Source organism: Epinephelus lanceolatus, chromosome 10 (genome assembly GCF_041903045.1).
Source record: "Epinephelus lanceolatus isolate andai-2023 chromosome 10, ASM4190304v1, whole genome shotgun sequence".
In the NCBI taxonomy this organism is placed as follows: domain Eukaryota; kingdom Metazoa; phylum Chordata; class Actinopteri; order Perciformes; family Serranidae; genus Epinephelus; species Epinephelus lanceolatus.
In genome coordinates, this window is record NC_135743.1 from 13,590,200 (window position 1) to 13,607,239 (window position 17,040).

At 41.0% G+C, this 17,040-nt stretch overlaps 1 protein-coding gene, 1 long non-coding RNA gene and 2 other non-coding genes across 4 annotated transcripts; 1 reads left to right on the top strand and 3 right to left on the bottom strand.

Annotated features, from left to right (window-relative positions):
- Positions 1-6,730: 6,730 nt before the first annotated feature.
- Positions 6,731-8,512, top strand: LOC117265636 (uncharacterized). Its single transcript, XR_004502424.2, has 3 exons — positions 6,731-6,894; positions 7,488-7,658; positions 8,370-8,512. It is a non-coding gene; the product is annotated as an uncharacterized LOC117265636 (long non-coding RNA).
- A 1,506-nt stretch (positions 8,513-10,018) lies between these two features.
- On the bottom strand, positions 10,019-15,629 carry rps27.2 (ribosomal protein S27, isoform 2). Its single transcript, XM_033639585.2, has 4 exons — positions 15,547-15,629; positions 14,983-15,091; positions 13,905-14,015; positions 10,019-11,263 (listed from the first exon to the last, which is right to left on the bottom strand). Exons 1-4 carry the CDS (start codon positions 15,550-15,552, stop codon positions 11,235-11,237), a joined length of 255 nt encoding a protein of 84 aa, XP_033495476.1. The 5' UTR covers positions 15,553-15,629; the 3' UTR covers positions 10,019-11,234.
- Positions 12,345-12,476, bottom strand: LOC117266535 (small nucleolar RNA SNORA13). Its single transcript, XR_004502504.1, has one exon. It is a non-coding gene; the product is annotated as a small nucleolar RNA SNORA13 (small nucleolar RNA).
- On the bottom strand, positions 14,108-14,239 carry LOC117266534 (small nucleolar RNA SNORA13). The gene has a single exon (XR_004502503.2). It is a non-coding gene; the product is annotated as a small nucleolar RNA SNORA13 (small nucleolar RNA).
- Positions 15,630-17,040: the final 1,411 nt, after the last annotated feature.

A 17,040-nucleotide genomic window follows, 5' to 3' on the forward strand; every position in this document is an offset into this window, starting at 1 on the left:
TGTATTTATGTACATGTGATGAGAGGGATTTGAGGCAGCATTGCATGCAGAAAGACTGTGTTTGTCGTGCATTTGTGAGTGTTTATGAATGTGCCTAAATATGAGCAGGTAGAAATTGGGACGCAGCATTATAAGCTGGTCAGAGAGTGACAGTGATGTTGCCGTGGTGATGATGAAAGCAGAAATAATAGCCCTAAAGAAGCTGGGCCAGACTGCGATTCACATTTCAGATACACTTAACTCTCAACGCACCACCATATGAGAGGTGAGTGCACACACACACACACACAAAATGAGAGAAATTAAATGTTCATACAAAAAGAACACCCAAATATTAAACTCTTGTGTCATGTTGACACCTGCCCTGTCTACCCTTCTCCGTCCTGCTAGTCCCCTTTTTGTGACAGTCTCCATCTGTCAAACAGATGCCCTCTGACATTCTCTGCCCTTAGCCAGTCACATGACCCTGGTCCTCCCTGCACACCTGTCCATCAGATAGGTAGGTACCCATGGGGGATTGGTTTGCAGCACAATCACAAAGGCATTTTATCACATAATCACCATAAATGTACACATACCAGTATCACTGACATCATTCCCTCTTTTAGTCCCAGATTGGATTCTGTAAACCTGCCTGTGTTTGCTAGTCTGTGATCTGCTTTCTGCCAAAGCTTTATTGGATTTGTTTGCCTCTTTGGACTGCCATCATGTTGCCAAACTGTAAGCCTTGTTATGAAGCACAGTTACAAGCAAAGTGCCTTCAGTTGAGTTTGCTTCTACTTTGTGTCCCCCTGAAAGTCCTCTTTCCTGTTGTCCCATACGTGAACAGTGACACCTGAGCTGCGTTCCAGTGCTCGACTATTTGGTATGCCAGAAAAAGTTTTAGCATGTCCCAGCAATTCGTATGACAAATGTAGTATGCCAAAAATACCAGGATGTCCTGCTGCATGCGATCACATTTTGCAGTATGAAAGCTAGCATGCTTTTCGGGCTATTCTGACCCACAGTCATCTTCATCACATTGACTGAATGGTAAACAGATAACAGATAATTTGAAACTTCATATAACTTGAAAATTAAAACTGCATACATTGCAAAGTAACAACAGCAGAGCTCTCCGGTTTGACCTCTGTCTCTGGCAAGCTCAGGGAATGGCATTTTGTTATATCTCCAAGGTAACGTTAAGTGATAATGTTAAGATCTGTTGCGCTCCAAATCACATACTTCTTCTTAAAATTTTGCACCAAGGAGTGTGACAGATATATGAGCAAGAGGGTCAAAGGTCAAGGTGCAATTTGATGACAAAGTAGTATGTCCCAGTTGAATGCATAAAACATGCATCAATGTCTACTTTTGTAAGTTTCAGTGTGTACTGAAAGTAAAAAGAAAGAGTATGCGATTTGGAAAGCAGAGCATGAGTGTGTCTAAAATCGCATACTAGCGCACAAAATACTACGTATTCAGTTCGTGTGTACTACATACTGCTTACTAACGTAACGATCAATTATGCCATTACCAGCGGACTGTTCACACTGAATACTAAACTCAACCAATGCATCTCATGACTGAGCTACTGTTGAGTAAAAATTGTTTATTACAAATATAAGTCAACATTACCTCTCACACTCAGTTTAATATATTATTTTAGTGCAAGTATTAAATATTTTTTCTACAGGGCATTATATATGTGAGCGCCTATATTTTTCACATTTGTGCTTGCTCCGTTGCTGACTGGTGCCAGAACCATCTAACTTGCATTCTACCAATGCACAGTCTGAAGGGGCGCAGTGCATTTTTGGGCGGTTGAGTATGTACAGTAAGCTCATGCTGTATACTCAGAAATACTTGCTAATCTAATATACATTCGGGCATTTCTCATGTACACAAAATGCCCATATTATGCAGTTGAAACGCACTACAAACTTAATTTTACATAGTGCTTCATATCTCATACTTACTTAGTGTGTATAGTATGATAGTATGTGATTTTGAACATAGCCTGTTATTTTTTCCACTTCCTTTTAGTTATATATCTTTCTTTTCTTCTCTCGTCTGTCCACGTCTTTGTTGAGTTTAGGTAATGTGCCAGTTCCTTTTTCGGCGGGACATTGGCTCTTCTCCACATCCATTGTCAGGCCTCTTTTCTCAGTCAGCACCAACTCTCTTTTCTTTTTGTAACAACTCAGAGGCCACAGACTGCTTTCTGATGAACCTCTCCATGTCAGCATTTGGCCTCCTGGTGTTATAATTGTATTCTAAGTAGGGATAAATGGTGTGTGTACTCTAACACATACACAATCATGGAAGTAATGTTGACATTCCATTAGCGATACTGGATAAAGATATTAATGTGTGCACTGTCGGTTGGCAAAACAGATCAGATTACAGGCTCTTAAATGTCTACCTGATCCATTCAAGCTTTAAGTTAGTGTGCAGTCAGCTTCCTGGGCATTAGAATCTAACCACACCCTCACTGTTCTACAGTCCTTTAATTTTTTTGAAATCGATAAATGTTTTATGTCATTTTTATGCCAGGACCCAAGAAGTTTGGCTTGCGCCCAAACAGGAGTAATGCAGTAAAGCAGACTGTGCATAATATTTCCAGCCTGGCAGTTTAATGAAAGGGGATCATCATTGCTGGAAAAAAAATATACAGTTGGTTAAGTGCTATTCATATGGTCCCCAGGGAGCTGGCCGCTGTACGAGAGTAAGTTCAGTGTCCTTTTTTATCACATGCCTACTCAGTATGCGTAAATGTTTGTAAACCTTGTTGATCATGGTTCAGGTTGCTGTGCAGGTAGAAGCAGTAGGTCCAGGACAAACCCCTGTCACCATCACCACAGAAATGGACCGGTACAATATGAGCTCCATGGCAACTCAGGCCGCCCACACTCCCCTCAGGCTGCGTGCCGGGCAACGTGCCTGTATGTGTGTGAGAGAGAAGGAGTAAGAGAGCAGAGGTTGTTAATTGATCTATTTTTCAGGCTGTTCAGTTGAATCGGGATGAAGGGATAGACGTTGGGGTTTTTAATGATGCCACAGGGGAGTTGTGCTCTGCTTCCTCCCCTCACAGGACTTCTGCTGTTGCCACTTGTGCTGACATAACTCGGTTACCTGTTACTCCTCTGCATATTATGCTCACATCCGGGGCCCGGTGCCACTCACACGTTTAATTACCAATTCACTCTTTCTTTTTCTCTCTCTTTCGTTCTAGGTTTCTGTGTCTGAGGCGCTGCCCTCTGTCAGAGTGTCATGCCTCATTGTTTATGAAGCAGGGCTCAAGTTGTGGCCTCTGCCCTCTTGGAGGAGGATGTAGACAAGCCGAAGGCGGAGACAGTCAGCCAATTAGAGTCTAGAAACGGTCAGCACCATGCCAACAGTGCTGCTCGTCTGACTCTCAGCATCCAGGTGGGACTCTGGTTCAAGTCAAATGAGATATTTTTAGCATCATAGCCTTACTCGACAGTTATCTCTTGACATCAGCACTCTGGGAGCATTTTTAAATTATCTGTGTGTGTCCAGCGGCAGCCATCAAAGGAGGGGAGGAGGCTGAAAGTGAGCTGTAGCTATCCTGCTTCTTTGTCTTCCCCCCCTCCTCTTTCTCCTCCTCCATCCAGCCCAAGCCGTGCCCTGAGTCCCAGTATCCCACAAGCACAGCAAGTTTCTTCATTTAGTTTTATTTCTTCTGCTCTGTTCTGTCTTGCCTCCCTGCCGCAAGAGCTATACCTTATTCTGCTTATCACACTTGTGCACTCAAAGACAGATGCCTAGTCTTGCACACACACACACACACACACACACACACACACACACAGGATTACACTAGAATTTCTTATTCATTTGAACCTTGTACTATCACCCCCCCTTTCTCTACCTCCTTCCATCCCTGCCCAGCTACTTGCCTGAAAAGTGATGTGGGTTTCCATAGCAACCGTCTGTGTCTGTACCAGAGGGGAGTTTCCTTACACAGACTAGAAAGGATGCCGAGCAAGGGGAGTCACAAAAACACACACACACGCATGCGTTTGTGAAACTGTTGATTAGCAATCAGCGTGTCCTTCACACTGACTCTTTCCTTTTAATGAGTTCAGAGAAAGCTGTTGATTGGGTGATTCCAACAGGAATAGGCTTGAGTGTTGTACAAATTGGACATTCAAATCAAACTGATGTTGTGGCTCATGATGTAATGTGGAAAAAATTATAGAACCACTGAAGTGCCATCAGTGATAACAGTGATGTTTCTGGATTGTAGGTTACAAATAATGTTGTATTGCTTTACTATTTTTATCAACAATTCTATAGCTTGATATTATCACGTATAACAAATTAGGTTATTTGTGTTGCATAGACAAGAATTGTGTTTCTTTTTTCTGCATTTCTGTGTAGAGTTTGTGTCTGTGTCTATTTGCTGCTGTGGTGCACCTCTCACTTTCCACAGGAATGTAGGTCAGGTGGACGGGAGACTGTAAATTGCCTATTGTCGTGAGTGTTTTTGTGTGTTCCCTGTCTTCCACCAAATGCATGCACAGATTAGATCCTAGGTTGCTGTGACCCTGGGTAGGAGTGAATGGGAATAGACAATGGACGAATACAATGAATGGATGGATGGGTAAATGAAAGGAGCTAAATGGAAGTTTTGTATATAGCATACAGCAGCACGGGCATTTAGATTCATCATTTTCACATTTCTGCAAGCCCTGTCTATGTCCTTTTGAAACACATCCTTTATGAATTATTGCTCAAATACAAAATGTATTTTTTTTGTGTGTGTAAACTACCAGTTGAAATATGTATGAGTATACTCATCAAATGCATTTTTCTGACTGCAGAACTTTTCTGACAGGGGAAAATAATCCATTCGCTGCCTGTGCAAACACACTCAGTAACAACTTGGCTAAGCAAAATAACTGAGTGTCATCTGGCTAGTGATTATATATTTACATTTTCTGAGCCTCTCTCCCATGCAAACTATTGACAGCAGCCCTAACACATTATCTGTCTCATCCATTAGGAGCTAGACTGCAGTTAGCCAACACAAAGAAGTGTGCTCAAACATTCTCAGGTTGGAGCAGCCTGTGTTTACATCTTCTCTCTGCCACCCTGTTTTTCTCCTTCCAACTCATTTCCCTCGATCGCGCTATTCACCGCTTTGCATAATGATCTGAACAAATATTTTGGTACTTTTACCACCGAAATGAGCCGCACTATAAATTATTTATTCTTATGTCCATCCTCAGCCTCCTTGTGTAGCTCTCTCCTCTGCTTTCTCCACAGTGTCATGTAGGCAGAATGTAGAGCTGCAGTTAGCAGGGTTTGACCGGAGGGGGGTGCAGTTTAACAACCTCCCCTGCATTCTCAGTGACTCCTCAAACTCCTCTTCATCTCCCTAAATGTTCTTTCACACATGGCGCTGGCAGACACGCTCACAGCGCGCAGACTATTTAAGCTACATGGTCAGAATAATTAATGCAGGAAATGATCACAGACACAGGAATGATTAATTTCAAGCTGTGACCAACTGACATGACTGATTGTCTCTACCAGGTCGCCGGGCTTTTAATACTCGCGGCCATTCAGGGATAGCATCCATCACAGTGACCCTCACTCCTGCGGAGGTCTGTGTAGAGTGTGCATGTGTGCCTGTCTGTTTCTGTGTGCGTGCATGCAAGCTGGTGTGTGTGTGTGTGTGTGTGTGTGTGTGTGTGCATGCATGCAGTATGTGTGCATAGCATATGTTTACTCATTTATCAGCTTTATGACTGTAGAGCTCGGGGGCCACTACTCTGCCTCTGTGAGATGGAAGTTATGCAGCAAAGCAGACGCACACTAAACCTTTACAACCACCCTGATGTAACTCACGAGGGACATACACTTACACTCCTATTTCATCATATTTACCTCCTGTTACCTAGACAGAGAAGACGTCAAACCTATCCAACTAAAATGTCTCTCTTTTGTTGTCTCTTTTGTTCGTTAGTCTCTCTCTCTGTGTAACACAATGTGAGTGTAGTCTAAATTGTTTTTCACTGTTATTTTGTGCAGCAGAAAGATTCCTGTTTGCCACAGTTTACGGTAAACAGGATCCTTTCATGTAGCCAAGACAGTTCAGGATAATTGGAAGTGGGGAAAAATGGGGAGATAATGCCTGAGTTTGCCTGCTGATTTCGCAACAGATCAACCAGTCATCAAAGTCATTACTGATACAATAAGCAATTAAAGTGAGCATGCTGCAAATGGTGTTTTTACTATCCAGTTGCCACCTGGTTTTTGGCATTAATCATTTTTATAATGTTGTTTTTAATCTAAAAATTAAATACCAGTAGATTCCATGTGCGTGTGTCAGTGTGTGCGTGTGTATGTATGTATGTTCAAATTCAAAACAACTTTATTAATCCCACTAGGGGCAATTAGTTACTGGCAGTGTGTACACAGAGAAACAGCAATATAGAAACAAATACACCACAGAGCTAAAATGTGGAATAATGCGTATGTGTGTGTATTAGTGTGGCATATAGGCGATAGAGTTACGAGATGGAGAATTACATGTCAGCAGGCATCTGCTAAGGGGTCACTGACACTCACCTCTCACCTTTACCATTGGATGTACTTTAAACAACAGGGGGGTGGGGGTGGGTGGGGGTGGGGGGTGGGGGGTAACTTTTACACAGAAATCAAGAGTCTGTTTTTTACAACCACTGTGTGTTGTTGTCTTGTGTACCAGAGATGCCATCTGCCCTGTGCGCCGCGCTCTGTGTCAGTATGTGACAGGACACGGCTTGTCACTGTGCACCCCCGGGGGATTCTGACAACTGGCCCAGACACTGCCTCTTGCTCTGCTGGAGGTCGTTGCCATGGAGACGTGGGGTCAGCCAGACCCTGCTCATCAGTGTTCAGGTCAGTTAATTGTGCACTGGATGCTAATTATGTGTAATGACTCTGTCCTTTGCGAAGGAGAAACTCAAACAAACAAAATGCTGTGTGTGTGTGTGTGTGTGTGTGTGTGTGTGTGTGTGTGTGTGTGTGTGTGTGTGCGAGGGTTTGTGCGAGAGTGTGTGTGTTGAACTGTAGGTCTCTCCAGTGTGGTTTGTGCATCTATTCAGGGTTTTCATCCCTATGCAGCGTTGGAGGGCCAAGTCAACCTGTCTTCCCTTTTGTCGTAGGGTGCCCTTCTGTGACAACCTTGTGCAATAGCTCCACACTCACAACACACACACACACACACACTTCATTGCCCCCCACCCTCTCCTGTACACTTTTGTAATCTCTACACAGTTTCTGCTTCTTTTTCATTCTGTCTTTCTCCCCAATTGTCTTTCATATCACTTTTTCATTCTACAACTTTTGCTTTGCCGGATTTAAAGCTGGGATGAGAATGCAAACCGCTCAGATCAATACTATAAAAACTCATCTGGCCATGTCTCAGAATGATTTCTCTGCCCTTCGCTATCGATCCCCTTGTCCCGTCCTCCTCTCTGCCTCCCACTCAGAGATGACCTGGCACGGATGACTTCAGCTTTCATCTATCGGTGTCCAGGACAAAGAGTTTTAGCAGTGCTAGTTGACCCCACAAACACATCCCTTGGTGACCGTACTCCCCTGCATGTCCTTCCTGCTATGTCCGCCTCTCCGTATCCATTCAGATGGGGAATGCACTGTGCGTAAGTACCACACAAACAGGAGAGCATACAACAAACCAAATGTATTGCTCAGAGCAGATGGGTGTTTAATCAGGTGTTTCAGGGCAGCCCTAGAGTATCTTTGGACAGGGATGGTCTATTCCAGGCTAAGTAAGAACAGCTAATTTTTGGATAAAAGGACAGATTGTGGTTTTGGTTAAATGTGTGTCTATGGGAGTGTGTCATGTGTCTTCAGCCTAAAAGTTGAGCCCTTCACTACCCCTATCCTTTCATCTCTAAAGACTGACTCCTCGACCAAACGACCTTGCACGACTTCATTCCCAACACCAACTGGAAATACCTGGAAAAACACAAACACCAGTCACTGCTTGTCTCCTCACAGACACAGACATCATATATTGTGAGGTACAGAATACCCAGCAATCTTACCAATATGGATCGTTTGTCTTCCTATTGCTCTTAATGTGTGTCGATCAGTTTCACTCACCCTACAAGCAAAGCTACAGGGAGGCTGCACCCTGAGACACTGCACTGTAGCACCCCCTACCTACAACTTCACATTTTACAGTCAGTACTGAAAGTATCAACACACTGTGATCACAACATCAATTACAAACATTAAATAGCTTTTTATAATCCTGGGCTATGAAGGGTTTCACTGTACAAAGTGTATTTTGTGTACTCTCAGGAGGGGTCAGCTGCTCTCCAGTGAGTCTCATGTCTCTCTTTCAGCCTCTTTGTGGGGTCAGTCCCATCTCTGTGGCAGCTGCTCCAGGTGTCCAGCTCTACCTGCCGACATTCCACTGCTCTGTGCCGCCCTGGCCCTAACTGGCCCTCTGCTTGGGTTTGAGCTTACTCTGATGGATGCCAAGGAATTGCTCTCATCCCTCAAGGTGTGTTAAATACAAGCATACAAAGACATAAACACAGTGAGCCTTGGAGTGTATTTAAAGTCTCATGCATACCTAAAAGAAAATGCTCTGGCTTAGTATGAAATCTGTGCATCTGCAGCCTTGATGTGAAGTAGTTCTGTTCACTTAGATAACAAGCTGTTTCGATTGCTGCCATTATCTGTTGTCACCTCATTTTGAAAAGGAAAAATACTCAGCTTAGTATTGACTCATTATTCCCACCACTGTAGCCTGGATAGTCTGCTGTCTGAGCTCTGATATTGTGAGGAGAGCTCCTCAGTAGCGCTGCCTGTAATCAGGGATGTCGGGCCCTTGAGAAGGTTCAGTGAATGGGCCTTCATCAAATCTCCTTTACTCATATCAACACATATGCATGCTCTCTCCCTCGTAGTTTAGGTAAGTAAATATCTCAGGCCATGTGGCTGGCCGCCCGCACTTTTGCCATGGTTGTGTACTAAAAACAAATGACTGTTATTATTTCAGGAGAGATTATTTTCATTATAAAACAGGCTACATTTTACCAACGCAACAGTAAATACAGTGTTTTGTTGTTTCAATAAGTGATGGTGAATATTTTGGTTCAACATTAAATATGCTTATCATTGCTTATATTAAATTGAACATGTGTATGTGGGCCTGAGAAAAGGTTCCCCTTTTGCTCCCCTCACTGGACAGGTGTCAGTCCTAATCCTGTCCTTCATGAGATAGAATCTGTTTGAAAAATAAACTGGATAAGGACCTTTAATAGCACATAAAATACAATTTATTACCTGTTTCACAGTCACGCTGGCTGGTGTGATGATAAACCAGTAGGGACCTTAAGGCCTGGAATTATTTATTATCATATCACATTTTTTTCAGTACCTCCCAACAGTGTAAATCAATACTTCCTAATGATATAATTAATTAAATTGGTGTGACATGTATCCAGATAAGCTGCAAAAATGAAGGAAATTGATGAACCAATTAAAAATGATGAATGCACTCTAGTTTTCGCAAAAATCTTCATTTGCCCAGTATGAGGCGATGAGCTGCCTAGCTGTTGTCGCTGGCAGCAATGAGTTTTTGCTCAAGGTCTGTCACAACACTTCTAGTTTGTAACATCTCCAGACAGCCTATCGAATTTAAAAAGCATTTTATGACTAACATTACTGTCTACAGCAAATGAGAAAATAATTTAGAAGATTGAAGAGTTTTTAATAACTTCTAAGGCTTTTTTTTCATCAGGAAACTGAATTAAATCTTAACTTTTCAGATCCCCTGCTGTAAAAACAAATCATTATAGAGGTGTCGATATAATTATGTTGTTTTAATCCGTTAGGCCATGTTCAGATTAAAGTGTGAGTGAGAACTATGGAGTAAATTGTGTTGTTTAAAAAGGCAGTGGTAAAACGTGTGATGAAATGAATGACTATATGGCATGTTCATCTTTTATTAGTCACTTAGTAACCAGAAGGCACAACAGCATCATTATTTATCATCATTTATTTGTAAGCTGTGTCCAATATACAAGCAAGACATAAGAAAAATGTCACCATAGCAACAGGAATTATCATTCACTCCCTCTGCTGAATTAATTTCTTTATTCACTGTACAATTCAACGCAGTCACGCACAGACTGTGCAACTGGCCCACAAGCCAACCAAAGCTTTGAGTAAACTGCAGGACACAAATGATTTCAGCTGATTTATTTCCAACCAAGCTAGTGCGATTGTTTCTGCAACTTCACAAGAATTCATCTCACACTATCATTTTCACAGGAAGCTTGCAAGCACATGTAAATTCACAGCCATTTGTAATGATGACATTTAGTGTCACATCACTGTGTTCTGTGTCCTACAAGCATCAGGAAACAGAAGCAGAGCCAGCAATGACTTTCCCTGAATTGACACTCACTCAGAGTGAGAGCGGGCCCTGGACCAACACCACTGGCTTTGGAGCAGGTACTGATGACATCACTGTCTGTGGTAAATAAAATGTTGACTTCACTGTGGCATTAACTTGGCCTCTGGCTACGTATTTAGTGTTTGGATTTATTGCCAGCTGTAACACACATCCATCATCATCCAATTATGCAGAGTGCAGCTTTAACATTGTAATGCTGTAGTTAAGGGCAGTTTCGTGGATGTAATTTGCAATTTCAGCCACAGTGTGTCTCCTTTCCTAGAACTGATCTAGTGTTGTAGAAGGACATTTGCATAAATCCATAGTGCTGAGCAACTGGTGGACAATGAAAGGCTCATAGTACTTACTCACCTTCCTATAAATGTTTTGTGCTTAAACACCAAGGCCACACATCTGCACACTTAATGGACTGAGAGTCCTCTTTACCAGCACATTTTTAAGGGGTCCTGAGCTGACAAGTGTCTCTTACTGAACAAATGACATCTAAGAACCTTCATGAGGCAAAAAGAACAAACTGGATGACAAACATGCAAGATTATTTTACCAAAACACAACCTAAGTTTATTAGGCAAAAGGAATCAATGGATATGTGCTGTTGGTGGAATCTCAACGACACTAAGCATTTCTCTGTGCATATTCTGTAGAGAGACTTATTATATTACATGATTTGTATTCCCGCTCTCCATTTCCTCCTTGCTGCATCAGCTCCATGGCAGTGTTACTTGATGTCCATCAAGTGCTGTTCATTCCTCTCAACCGTGTCCAGCCACATCTGATCAACCTAGTGCTGTTTCCTCCTGAAGGAGCATCCTGAGGAAAGATGGAAAGAGTGATTAAATTTAGGGTTAAAATCAACAAAAACAGCAATATAAAAAAGTAGTTTGTGTTGATTAATTTGTGGAGCAGATGATTGTATTGTTAATATTTTATCCACCCTGTTTTATCAATGAGGAGAGACAGCATGTTAGAAATAAATCTCTGTATAACGCAACACAATCGAGGTTGCAACTTAAAATTATTTGCATTACTGATTAATCTGTCTAGTACGTTGTCTATTAATTCATGGTTTGGCCTGAAAAACACTGGAGAATGACGCATGAAACCAGAGAATTTTGATGTCTAAGAAGCTGGAACCAGATTTTTTTTCCTCGAGTGACTCACAAGAATAACTGTTAATAGCTAATAGTGTTAACCAGGGGGTAACCGGAGGGTGGGCGCTACGCTTCCATGACAACGGCTTCCCAATATCAGCAGTAATTGCAATAAGAGCGCCGTGCAAAGCAGCAGAGGTGAGCTAGCTTGCTGTTATATTAATGCTCTAAATGTCAACAAGTTTTAGTGACATGCTTAATGAACTGGCAACTGAATGTGTGTGTCCCCTTCACATTTATATAAAGAAATTTAGGTGGACATAATGCATCAACAACGGGGGGAGGGGATTAACCAGTACAAAGCCAGTCTATAATTGGGATGGTGTATAAACTGACTCACTGACGAGGATATAACAGATAAGAGAGCACTAAAACTCATGTTGTGATCTGCCTTTTCAAAGACTGAATCACCTCCAAACAAGTGGTTCTAGTGCCAAGGGTTGCAGCTGCACCCATAGTAACTCAAAGCAGAGCGCACTGAGAAGCGCTTGGTTACCACGGCAGCAGAGCACAGGACAGAGTGGGTGGGACAGTTAAAGCGTCAGTAAAAACAAACCTTGACCTTAAACTCAACCACTTCATGAATATCCTGTCCACAGAATCAGCGTTTCTTTACTGTACACCGAGTGGTGGAGCAATTTGTGTCCATCTTTTATCAGAAATGACATATGAGCCACTCTGAAATTATTTACTGCTGTATGTGCTGAAAGACAGGTAAACAAATGCCTGAATGAAGAAGTATTTGTGCTTGCAGTTGACGGTGCAGAAATGGATCAATGATGATGAATTTCTGTCACAACCACAAGAGTCACTGTATGCCTTAGTTGACACCCTGTTCATGAAGAGCACAATGAAAGGGCAACACAAAGGCAAATATGTAGGTGTCACTAAAAGGTGGAGTGCACAGCTTACCCAACAGGCCCAACAAAATACAGAGTTCTGGAACTTTTGCTGCCTAAAACTTTGAGCTCAGGCCAAAAAAAAAAAGTAACACAAAATGAACCTGGGGCTTTTGGTACCCTGGAGCAAGTTGCTTAATTTGGTGGATAATCCATCCTTTTCGATACACGTCATGTGTCGCAAGTAGATATGATGCATTAGCCTGGCAGGCTAACTCTCAGTGATGGGTGACAAAGCAGAATTATAGTTTTGGGTCTTAGGAGACAGTTCATCCAAAAATCAAAAAGGCAGATTTTCCCTCTTACCTGTTGTGCTATTAATCAGTCTCAATTATTTTGGTGTTAGTTGCAGAGTGTTGGAGATGCAGCCATAGAGTTGTCTGCCTTCTCTTGAATATAATGTAGCTCGATGGCACTCAGCTTTTGGTGCTCAAAGTGCCAAAAAAAAAAAACCTTTGAAAAACTCAACTGCACTGCCTCTTTCCAGAAATCATGACCCAGTGAGTCAAGATAATCCACAGACCTTGTTGTGAGCAGTTTCACTTGGGAATCATTTTCTGTCTACCAAACTACACCCACCAACTGCACCATCTCAGAGAAGAAACCATGCATCTACTGCCAGCTCACGTGACAGTCCAGCCAAAGAGGACGCTATTAATATTTACATCTTGCGCTATCATGAGCACAAGCCTCTCGTACACAAGTAGATGCACACTTCCTGATGTGTGGTGAATAGTTACCGGGTGTAGCTCTGTAGAAAGAAAATAGTTCCTACATGAAGCTGCTCACAACAAGGTCTGTGGATTATCTTGAGTAACCAGGTCATGATTTCTAGAAAGAGACACTGCTGTTGCGTTTTTCCAAATTTTTCTTCTCTTGGCGCTTTGAGCACCAAAAGCTGAGTGCCATCTAGTTCATTATATTTGGCAGACATCTCTGCAGCCAGTATCTCCAACACTTGGGAACTCATTCCAAAACAATCCAGATTGATAAATAGCACTAGAGATAAGAACAAAAAATACTTTTTTTTTTTTTTTAATTTTATTTATTTTGGAGTGAACTGTCTAGTATTTGTCAATACTAGTCAGGTTTAGCAAGGTTGGGTCTTACAGACATGGGTACAGACTGTGTTCAGGTCTCAGTTTTAAGTCTCTGTGAGATGTAGTATTCATATGCCTTTGTCGTGTGTTATTCAATTAGTGTTTTTCAAAAACCCACAAGTATAAATGTTGAATTATCTATTATTAAAACATGCCTAACACTTACGAATAGAGTAGAACCTTCCATGCTGTCGCCTGACATCTACAGCATGTATCTGTATGCATTTTTAAAGCTTTGTATGTGTCATGTGACATGTATATTTAACAGGTAGATGGTTGTTCCACTTTGCACGCTGCTTACCTTCTGTAAGGCGAGCTTTCCCTCCTGTAGGCTGGCAGAGCACCGTGGAACAGCCGACACACAGCACTACAGTCTGTGCATGACTGAAAACTGTGGTGATCTTGTAGCAACCTGCAGACAACACACAGACACAAATCAGCGTTACACTGAGAACAGCCAGCTGTTAACATAACTATTGCGTAATCAAAGGTCCTCGATTCCTTACGTGTCCTTGCAGCTGTTTGTTTAAAGGAGTCACTTGAAACTCATTTAACAGACAGTCACAAGTGTTATTGTATGCCTTATTTGACACCCCAGTCACTAAGGGAACAATGAAAGGGCAACACATAAAGGCAAATATATTAAAAAATATTTTTGTAAGTAATGTAGCTAGGGGAGATCTGTTTCATCTCATTAAATAAATAAAATTATAAAAATAACAACTGAGAATAAGCAATTATGTTGAAAGTCCAGTATCAAGTCTTTAAATTGAAATACCAATAGAGTAGAGTAATAGAGTAGTCCTGGTTGTAACAGGGTGTCTTCAGGTATCAGACAGTCACATTTAATGCTTTTTAAGACCCGTTCAAGACACCTTTTAACCAAATTTAGGACAGATTTTTGGACAAATCATGTTTTACTTATTTAAACATTGCAGGCAAATATTATACATGTATAAAATATATAAATTTCAGATTTGTAACATCAGAAATGTGGACTTTTACACAGAAAGGCTTCAGAAATATAGAAATGGATAAGTGGAATTACACAAAATGTGTGTCATAGTTAAGACTATTTAATGACTTTTAAGACCTTATTGTTGTAACATTGAATTTAAGACATTTTTAGACTTTTTAAGGACCTGTGGACACCCTGTGTAACCTCTATTTGTGTTTGTGCCCAAAATTTTCTCCATTACTTCATACTCCAGTATATTAACTTGGAGGTAAATTTCCCTCAAATAAATCTGAAGTCTCAATACCTTAATATGAAGTTGTATTTATTAGGCATGATACTTGTGTACTCTGAGCATTAATTTCCCTCCATTATCTAAATGATCAGTGAGGGTTTGGCCATGCTGCCACGTGAACAAACTGACCTGGACATTTGACATCCATAAAATAGGAGTTAGGACTCTGAACAAGTCGTTTCTTCTTGTGACTCCTCTTCTCCTCCTCGGAGCTCGGGTGCAACAGATCCTTTGCAAGCTGGAAGGAAATCAAACATAACAGCTCTGATAAGTGTTGTCAACTTTACATCACGATAACAGGACGCAAAGGACGGGATCATTTTACAGCTTTCAAAAGGAGGAAACACGATGAAATGAAAGTAAAAGTACTAAAACGAAATGGACAAAATGTTTCTGAGCTGTACAGTGATTGTACTCTGAGAATATGCAACAATATCTTTGAAAATTGAGTTCAAACCCTGCGAAAAACTCAGCATGTGACTGGTGTACAGACAGAGAGCCCGCGTGGGCTGCTTTGTTGCACACGTGTTTCGCCATATTGCGCCCATTTTCCCGTCCTCACATTTACATAACAGCAATGTAAAAACATTGTTGGCAAGAAAACTAAATACAGTGTCACATAGTGATAAATTATCCCCGTCAAAACACTTTTTACCGACTGATGGCTACTATGAAAGCCGTGGTGGTACTTACAGGCATGTCTGCGTGTTGAGAGCTTCACCGGAAAATCACACTGATGACGCACCGGAAACCTTTGGCTGAGGGGCAGAGCAAAGACCCGGAGGAGGAAAGCTACTCAAGATTTTATTATATTTAAATTTTAATAATGGGGGCTTTCGTTTCACTGCCTGTTAAGATAAAATAATTAATGAAAACAAAACAGAAAAAGTATTTATGATTTTAATTTGAATGCCTGAATTTTATATATTTTTTTAATTTTAATTTGAAAACAATTTATTTTACGGAATTTCACGTAATATGTAACTGTTAGTCTCCTAGAACAGTGTTACTTATGTGTCCAGATACTACAACAACAAAATTAATTTATTGTTTGACTACCAATATGAGTTTAATTCAGGTGTTCATTGCCTTTAATCCATAAAGTATATGTTGAGCTCCATATAGTCACTATAGGTTGCCTATTATAAGTCATGCTTAACATGACTTGGCATGAGATGCTTAAGTTTCATGCTTAGCAGTAAAGCCTAGCCATTACAAATTGTTTAAGTAACGCAGCATGTGATCTAAAATAAAAAATAATTCTATGAATTAATTTTGCAAAGATATATGGGGGAAAAAATTCTAAAGTTTCACTCTAACATTACTTCCGGGGGCATAGCACACCATATTCAACAACCTCGCATCAATCATGGTGAAAAGTAAACTGAGATAACATTCTGAGTTAAATAATGTTAGGTTATAACACTTGTAAAACTGATGGATAAGCTCATAATTGCTATATATTTTGATATGGGGTGTTATTGTGAATCAGAATTTTTAAAAATGACACTCATATTCATCTTTTTTTTAATGTGAGTTTGACACTGTCCCACTTTGCCAATAGCACACTGTTTAAGTGGGACATGTGTGTCACTGGCAAAGTGGGACAGCCATTCAAATCATTCTAAAGGCTAGTTCACATTATGACATAATGGGGGATTTGAGTTCAGCTAGGAATTTGAGTTTAGCTAGATAGCGAGATATTTCAAAAAGTATTTCCTTCACAACTAAGTAGTGAACATTTTTCACACATTGCCTCAAAAAACAAACAAAGCCTGTCACAAAGAAAAACGAGAGAAGACAGAGGGTAGATGGCCCGGGACATTTGTGATTTTTGCAAAGCCAGATGGTTATGAAAATGATCCCAAGCAGACTGAGGACTGGATCATGTGCACTGTTTGTTCAATGAGATGTGTAGAGGAGAATGGCCTTATTGAAGAAAGGGAGGCATTCACTTGCACTGGCTATATTAATATGTAGACTAACCTACTGTACAGAAAGTAAAATCAAATTGTTGTTTGTATTATTATTGTGTATTAATCAGGCCTACGCTTTAATATTCACTCGGCCTACACTTAGGTAACAAAGTTCCAGTAAAGGTGTCCAAACTTTAGAGCAGCACCTGGTCAATGTGGTTTTGACAAACACGTCAGCCATCCTGTCTTTAATTTTTCCTCACCTTCTGTA